The 9,333-nt window shown below is 32.8% G+C and overlaps 1 protein-coding gene across 1 annotated transcript; it reads right to left on the bottom strand.

The window, feature by feature from the left end:
• Positions 1 to 1,656: 1,656 nt before the first annotated feature.
• On the bottom strand, positions 1,657 to 2,673 carry LOC136990543 (gastrula zinc finger protein XlCGF57.1-like). Its single transcript, XM_067288948.1, has one exon. It carries the CDS (start codon positions 2,567 to 2,569, stop codon positions 1,754 to 1,756), a length of 816 nt encoding a protein of 271 aa, XP_067145049.1. The 5' UTR covers positions 2,570 to 2,673; the 3' UTR covers positions 1,657 to 1,753.
• Positions 2,674 to 9,333: the final 6,660 nt, after the last annotated feature.

Raw genomic sequence — 9,333 nt, 5'->3', positions numbered from 1 at the left:
GATGACGCTTCTACACACGTGCAGGAATCAGCTGCCAAGCAAGCCGCTTCGAAAGAAAAAAAAAATTGCTTTTGTAGATAAATAAAAAATAGAATGACAAATAAGTTGTGTTATATATGTTGTATATACTTTAATTAATAATCTTTTACGTAATTGAATAATTTCTGATTTTGTATAAATGTAACGTTTTAAAAATAAAACTTTTTTTAACTTATGAAGAATCTTTATAGAATAATATTTGTTCTGTATCTAGTTAGCGATAACATTTACCTTTCAAATTTGCCGTTTTAATACTTGTCATATTTTCCATAGTAGCATTCGACCGAGTCTTCTCGCCGCCATCTTGTAAACAACACACGTCCACTCTGGACAGAAGTCGCTCGCGAGTTAGAAACGCGTACAAAGATTCTTTCTGCCCGCTGTCGCTGGATGCTGCCACGTAGGACGTAGCCTTAGTCAGCTCCTTTTGACCTTTAATGCTGAAGAAAAACGCGACCTTTGTTTTGACTCCTATCTCCAGTTCTACAAAAATGGATCATTTTTGAGAGTTGAAATTTTAATCAGTTCATCCTTGAATGATGAGAGTCGGCCTAGAAAGTTTCGTCAAGATCGGACAACTCATTCTAGAGTTATAATGTTGACAAGGGATGCATCATCTGTTAGTTGTCGCTCGGCTTCACCTCACTTCGACAATTACGAATAACTATATAAATGTGCACTGCAAATGATAGAAAATGAGATTCCGCTTAATTTTTTTAATCAGATTTCAAGGAAGCCATTGCATCTGACCAGTGCAGTAACTAGGGCGATGCCAGCGGTGCCCAGGCACAGGGCGTAGACACTGGGGGGGAGGGCAGAAATGACCTGGACCAAGTTTTCGGGCGTAGTTACAGAAGCTCACACCGGGCGCATAAATGATTAGTTACGGCGCTGCATCTGACAACAATCAGATAAATTTAAAAAATTACTGCAATATTGACTATCTATGAAACACATTTTTCTATGGATTATCAAACTGATAATTTCTATAACTTTGTATATATGATATTTTTCAATTAAAAACCTTTTCTAAAAATTAATATTTTTATTATAATTTCTTAATCTGAAATTACATGACTGAATTACATAAAATTGCCAACACATATATAGTATACAATGGTACCAAATTGCATATAGTATCCTAAACTCCAATTATTTATTATTAGTCACTTGTGATAATTCACTATCCCTCAGCTAGTCAACTACTACAGCCATATGGTCATTCACCGGTAATTTTTAAATTTTAAAAACATCACTTCATTAATATAATCACTTTCAGAAAATGAATTTTTAATTTTCTGTAATGAGTAGTGCCAGTTCTTGGTAACCAGCAATGACCATTACTTATGTTAAATGTGTGTTAAGTAACTATATTCAAATCTCATCAAGGTGCTTAATTGGTCATTTCATGGTGCAACTACTCTATAATTAATACAGACAAGTATCTATGGAACGACTTTTTATTCGAGAAAGTTTTACATAAAGACAATAAAATATTCAATAAATAATTAAAATGTTTTATAGTTGGAACTTATCAAAAATTGGAAAAACGTCATTTTAATTTATAACCACTTTCGCTTATGTCTTTCGAACATTATACATCAATAAAAAAATAAACAATAATATTTCTTCGAAATTTCTAATTGTGAATATTCTAATGTACTTTTAGATCATGGTTTCGAATGAATTTAACTTGACATAATTAACATTCATATTACTTTCGTCTGTTGTGGATCCGAAGGTGTCTAATTAAGTGTGACTTTTGTGCAAATTTCTTTTTACACTCGTCACAACTGTAAGGTTTTTCTCCAGTGTGGATCCTAAGGTGTTTATTTAAGTTTGCCTTATGTGTAAACTTCTGTTTACACTCGTCACAACTGTAAGGCTTTTTTCCAGTGTGGATCTGAAGGTGTGCAATTAAGTTTCCCTTTTGTGTAAATTTCTGTTTACACTCGTCACAACTGTAAGGTTTGTCTCCAGTGTGGATCCTAAGGTGTTTATTTAAGTTTGCCTTATGTGTAAACTTCTGTTTACACTCGTCACAACTGTAAGGCTTTTTTCCAGTGTGGATCTGAAGGTGTTTATTTAAGTTTGACTTTTGTGTAAACTTCTTTTTACACTCGTCACAAGTGTAAGGCTTTTCTCCTGTATGGATTCTTTTATGAGTTTGCAATCTTTGTTTAGTTGTAAAGCTCTGTTCACACTTGTCACAACTGTAAGGCTTTTTTCCAGTGTGGATCCGAAGGTGTGCAATTAAGTTTCCCTTTTGTGTAAATTTCTGTTTACACTCGTCACAAATGTAAGGTTTTTCTCCAGTGTGTATTCGGAGGTGTGTTATTAAGTTTGACTTTTGTGTAAACTTCTGTTTACACTCATCACAAGTGTAAGGCTTTTCTCCTGTATGGATTCTTTCATGAAGTTGCAAACTTTGTTTAGTTTTGAAATTCTTCTTACAGTGTTTACACGAATATTTCCTTTTGTTCCATTTCTCTGCAATTAAAAAAATTGTTTTAAATAATATTTTATCCATGTATAACAAAATGTTTCTTGAATAAAAACAATAATTAAATTAATAATAATATTTAATTAAATAATAATTTTTATATCTAAAAGCAAATTTCTGCATCAAAACACAGTAAATTAATTTTATTGTGATAATGTTCGCGTATAAATATATTATGTTACTAATATGTTCAACAACAGATAATTAGGGACGACATATTAAAATAAACAGTTTCTGTAAAACAAACAATCTTTAGGTGTATTTATAACATCATAATTTTTCTTTTGGTATTCTTGCAGTAGACCTTTTGTTTCTTTTATATTTTTAAACAAAGTGCAGTGATGTAAATAAAGCAGTGAATCTAACATTCAGTTTTATTATAATCTTGGATAATATTTTCTTTAAAACTTTCTGTTTCATCCAAAGAACGTCTGAAAATAATAATAACATACATTATATAAATTGCATAAAATTCAATTTTACATGAGTTTAACATTAGAATGTATTATTCATATTGTTATTTATTCCTATTGTTAAATGTAAACTTGTATAATATATTAGATTCAGATAAAAAGAATATTGTATGTTTAAAACAGTTGTGTTAAGTATACTTCCCTCATAACTCGTTCTGGATAAGAGGGACTCACAACGTAGGCAACGGTAAAATACAAATTTTTAAGAGTGAATCATGGATTTCATTCTTGGAAAATTGAATTTCATTTTTCTCCGTTTTAGTTTCTCTTTTCTGTATTTTCAGGATGAAGATTAGCTAAATAGAAAAATAAAACTAATTATTATGCCTTTGTCCTTTTTAACTCTATTTAAAATTTGTTTTGTATACTAGTACTTTCTATATATTAACAGGACTTATTATACTAGAAATTATGGATGCAGATATTTAGTCTTACAGATAAAAAATAATGTTCTTTATTTAGTTCACCCGAACACATACACTTTAAACATGTGTTTCGGACTTGTTCGTCCCTCCTCAGAAAGCCTTTAAACGACACTTTCTACAATTAACAATAAAAAACATTGCTTGGTACAATTATAACTAAAATTAGTTAGAAACACAAAACATTTCCCGACAATAAATTAAAAATTCTTACAATTTCTGTATTTCCGAACTTCTTTACATTTCCAATTAAATTCACGATCCACAGCAACCATACAATTTGACACATTCCTAATTTTTATACATTAAAATCAGTTTAAAACGATGAATTTAATTTTATCTAAAATATTATTATTTCAATTAACTTACTTCTGTTTGTTTATTCGTTTCTACTTAATTTCTATTCTAATTTGTTTTTATCTCTTCTTTTATACCTCTTCCTCTCCCCTTTTTATAATGCTTAACCATGATTGGTGGATCTCTCTACCATTGTTGTTATTCATTTTATTAGTTTGCCTAATTATATTTAAATGCTCGTACAGTTGTCTTATATAATTGTTCTTTTTTTCCTTTTTTCTGATTTTTTCTGAAATTTTAAAAATATTGACAAAAACAATAGCAACAAAATATCACAAAACTTTACAAATAGAAACCCCCAAGAGTATATTTGAACTGTTCCACAACTGGGGAGAAACTAGATCATATGCGCCCACTAAAGTATATCCTTAGAGTACTATTCAGTCTACAAACACGTAGTATAAACAATATTTTAGTGTTTAATTAAAGAGTTAAAAAGATCGATTGCAAATAAAATAACTTATAAATTATAACTTACATTCAAATACTAACAACTACCGAATCATATCGGACTATTTACGGCTATTACATAAATTATAAACTAATTTGGCACTAGGGTAGAGATTAGGCTCCATCTCATGTTAACTTTAATAATTATAATTTAATTAATTAATTTAAATAATTTAGACATACTGGAAGAAAAAATCGTAGTGACAGCGGGCCAATAGAGAGCAGGGTGCGCGATCCTTGCCATAATGCGGTTTGCGCGCCAGTTTTCGTACGTGCGTTTATTAAGCCGAATAGTTTTGCCGAATATTCGGCCATTCGGCCACGCTCCTGGCCGAATATTCCGTATTCGGCCTGATGCCGAATATACTATTCGTTACATCACTAGTTCCAATAGCATTCAAAGTAGATACGAAAACTCGAAACGACACTTACCACTTAAATCACCGTATGAATGTATAAAGCGATGTACGCTTTCTCAACTTGTAAATCTTCATGCATAAAACTACATAATGAACACTAAAACGGAATTATCCGAGCCATGGAACAGGCCACGTTGCCTTCTACCGTAAACTACTACAAAGATTCGTTGCTACCTCCGACAGCGTCAGAATATAAGAACAGGTCAGAATTCACCCTTAATGCTAACACGTGACTACTTCTTGTGACAACCCACGTGGACGGCCCGCGGACCACAGTTTGACGAACTTTTCTGGAGTTACGCTTCGGTAACACCGCAACGTTCTATAACGGAATTTACCAGTTAAGATTTGACATGGACGTTTTATTTTTCGAGATTAACTTCTTAAAAAGAGATCATAATCAAATGACTTTAAAATTCAGATGAAATGATTATAAATTTACAAACATATGTTTTATATAACTGGTCTCTTTAATTTAAAATTGTAAAGTTATATAATATGTAAGATGTGGAATCAATAGACTACCACATACTTTTCCGTTTGGAAATGTTTTACTTAAAAAAAATAGATGCAACAGGTGTTAGAACAGCGATTATGAAACCTTCCTTACAAATCGTGTCACGTGACCGACGACGTCAAAGCGTGGTACGTCACACGATTTGTAAGCGTCCGCCCTCCGATGTGCTACTCCACGACGTGAACGAGGTTAGGCAATGGTGGCTTCTACCGTGCAGAGTCGGTAAGTAATCCGATGAGTTTTCGCTTATAGATCTTATTATACGCATCGTCCCTATAAATTTCTATCTGTTTAAGACACCTCTGACTCTACTAGTGAGGTGTCTTAAGAAAGCAAAATTAGGAAAAAGCGCGCTATGTACGAAGGATAAACCTTTATCTTCCATTTTTCTTTATTCTCGAGTCTTCCTCAACCAAAAAAAAAAAAAAAAAAAAACAATATTCGATTCGTTCACAGAAGGTGACCTATGACACCTTGACCTATACACTATTTTCTTCGTTTACTTGCGGTTTCTTTTGTTTTCTTCCCACAGGTGATCTAAATCTTTTCCAGAAATAAATTTCTGAACAAGAAAGGAATCCCTCAGCGACGGGAACCCTAATTAAGGAAGTTTCCCTAAATTTAGGGAATAGGGTCCGCTTCTAGGGGATAGGAAAGTATTTTTAAAATTCTATAGTTGAAAGGAAATTTTAAAAAATTGCGTAAATTTAGGAAATTTACGCAAACATTTTCAACTACGGTAAAAGGTGTGATATGTTAATCTACATACAGAGAAGAGCGACTGATTTCGGTTCTGATCAGTGTTGCCACCAGGCTGATTCTCACTCGGGCAAGCCGGTTTCTGTCTAGGGATAAGTTTGGGTGGGGGTGTAAAGTTAAAATCTTTAAGGCCAGGAACACACATGCGTAAAATTGTGCGGCAGAAAACTGAATCAGAAATCAGCTTTCAGTTCGGTTTCTGTTTTACGCTTTTATGCCAGAACACACATACGTAAAAATTCTGGCCGAATAGGAAACACCACAGCCACCAACAGTGCTAATTTTATTAACTATTTCCTCTCATATAGTCTATCTATCCCTTTGTTCCTTCCATTTTTTCTCCACTTCCTCTGCTATAATATAGAAAATTTAAATTAATAGACTTATATTCCGAATTCAAATAAAGAACGTGTGATCTAAATATTAGGCCTATATATCGATTTTACAAGACCTACCTGTTGTTTGAAATTTTGCACTTACAGCCATCCATAAACGTTGTTTAAATACAGTGTCTTTATGCATGACACTGATGTGGTCGAACGGATTCGATAAATCCCTGTATTTCATTTATTTTTTGTTTTTTCGAGACCGTCACAATTGTAGGGTTAACTCTCGTTGCCGCCATTGTTAGAATAAAAAGCACGTGTCTACTTTGACGTCACGGAAAAGACTTCTCTTTATTGGAGGAATTTTGGCGTAAAAAGTAGAGACACGCTCTACTCTATTTTCAGTTCTGTTCAGTTCAGTTCTGTTTCAGCCAAAATTTCAGAAAAATTTTTACGTTTTCTGTTTTATGCTATATTTTATGCTGAATTTTACGCATGTGTGTTCCTGGCCTAACGGTTAAAGTAAAATACTGGCAAATATTTTATAAATTTATTTTGTTTCATCATAATTTCACAATTTCTACGAAAACCGGACAAATTAATAATTAATTTGGGCCACGAATTTAAAATTCTAACTTACAAATATCTCTAGCAAATATTAGGAGCCTGATTCCAGTCATCGTCACTTGTCCCCGAGAGACACTGTCTACGTCACAAGCCGGTCGCCGATTGGTTAGCCCTTTCCATGCTGGCGATCTACAGCAAATAATTGAGTGGAATTCGTCACGCGGCGCATTTTTGCAGTTTTTGGATAATTTTTAAATCGCGATATTTCGCTTCAAAATCGCGCTATGTTTAATCTGTTTTTTGTGTTTGATTAAGAACATATCACAGTTTACGATTGTTTAATTTTTAGTTTAATAGAAATTTAAAATAATATTAAAATTTGAAGTTTACGAACAAAAGAAAAAAATAATTAATTTACAGAGAATCGCTAAACTTTGTACATTTGTTAGTTAGATACATCTGTCTTCTTTTAAATAAGAGAAACCGCAGCTCTCTAGCTAGAGCGGGGGAGAAGTTATTGCCATTATTTACACTATGTCTCTAATTACTTAGCAGGGAGAGGAGCCGATTGCTATCGTAAAGCGACACGTTAAAGTTTATCATCATATATTTCTGCTTAAAATAGTGAATATATGACACTTTTTTATATTTTTTCAATGCTTTATACAATAATACACTAAAATAAGCGATTAGTTAATTTTTTTTGCAATTACGCAATATCCGGAAGTAATGAGTTTTTCGGTAAATTTTTCAGATAAAAGCTTTTGATAAGAAATCTTCTTGACTAAATAAAGTCAAATAACATGAAAACTAGTAGAATTACGGCTCTAAAATGATGAATATAGCTATCTTTTAACGTTTGTTTACATTCTGACTTTAATCACGTGGATTGGTTCTTCGCGGGAAAATCCCGACCAAATGGTTTTAGAAAAAACTCTCATTCGTTGAAGTTGATTCAGTCATAATATAAATTACCAATTATAGCGTAACAGGCGTAGAAACAAAATTTTTAAAGCCAATTAACAGCAAGATCTTCCATAGATTTACTATAGGGAGGTGGAGTTTCCAGGAAATATTTATTGCTAGATAGTTTTAAAAACATATTTACTAGCCGAAATATTGTAGAATTAGCTAATTTAATGTCTAAGTACATTAAATTAGTTAATTAATGCTAAAAAAACGATTTAAAAAGTGGATTTATTGCGATTGTTTACAGTTTACTTGGAAGGTTGGAGACGGGACTTTTCGCGGCAAATTTTCCTTTCACAAGACTGTGATTAGTTAAAGTAATGTCAACAAAGACAGAAGATACCCAATAAAACTGTAGAAGGAGTTTCTTTTTGATTGTTTTCAGTTAACTGTGTAGTTAACTGGGAAGATTTGCTGTAGAATGGTAGGGGGTCCATTTTAGCAAAATATTTATGGCCGAGGGGTGGTCACAAAACACTTTTTGGCTTAAACAAAGTCAATCGACCTACAGAAGAGCGAATAAAAGCTAAAATCGCTGGAAAATCGAATATAACGCAAAATAATCGAATTTTTTGATTAATTACGGCTAAAGGCATATACCGAATCACGAATTAACGGCAAGTCACGTGACATATAACCGCATGGAAAGGGTTAATTAATATTGGATATATTCAGGATTCTAGAGAACTCTCTGAACCAAGAAGAAAAGGGAAGGATGAGAATTATATATATTAAATTATGGAAATACTAGCAGACAAGCCCGGCGTTGCTCGAGAAAAGAGTAACGATAGCGGAAATTAAGATTACTGTATATCTCATGTAATTAGTATATTAGTATATTGCTATTAACATACAGTACTTCGCGTTGAATTTTCATCGATGTTAAGCCTAACAAATTGTTTTTTTTAAAATAATAATAGTCGTTATTGTATCGTTAAAAATAATTTTTTTTATTTTGCACAAAATAAATTCAAAAATAAAGAAAAATAGAAAATTAAGCCTCGTTTAAATACTGGCTTCCCTTTCATTGTCAAGCCAGCTAAAACACGCAAAAATTTAACAAAAATAATATTAAAGTAGCCAAGACATATTGTAGCGCCACATCACTAGCGGACATTTAACCGACACTAACCGACTAGAACGCGGTCGGTTAACCGATGTGACGGTTGATTGGGGTCGGATAATCGATGCTCTACTGTATTACATTATAGCCAATCTTATCTATTTTCACAGAATGCAAGAATTAGGTCCCCCTGTTTCCTGACTAATTAGAGAATTTTTAGATGGTTCTAAAAATATGTTCGATTTCCTGAAAAAAACGTAAAATACCGCATCTGCGCCTGTAAATCTTGCACGTTGCTTTCTCTTAACACTTTCATTGTTAGCACTTCCGTTATTAGCACTTTCATTGTTGGCAGTTTCATTGTTAACACTTCTCCCGCAGGGAAGTGTTAACAATCTCTCCCCCGCGGGGGGAATTTCGAAAAATCCCTTCTTAGTGTACATTCTCGTGATGTACCTTATTAAAACAC

Source organism: Centruroides vittatus, unplaced genomic scaffold, assembly GCF_030686945.1.
Source record: "Centruroides vittatus isolate TY-2023 unplaced genomic scaffold, ASM3068694v2 contig_1317, whole genome shotgun sequence".
Lineage (NCBI taxonomy): Eukaryota > Metazoa > Arthropoda > Arachnida > Scorpiones > Buthidae > Centruroides > Centruroides vittatus.
The sequence above is the reverse complement of the archived record's forward strand: the minus strand, read 5'-3'. Positions and strand labels throughout refer to the sequence as shown.

Coding starts and splice junctions, on each gene's coding strand:
- LOC136990543 (XM_067288948.1), bottom strand. CDS start 2,569: ATGGATAAAATATTATTTAAAACAATTTTTTTAATTGCAGAGAAATGG.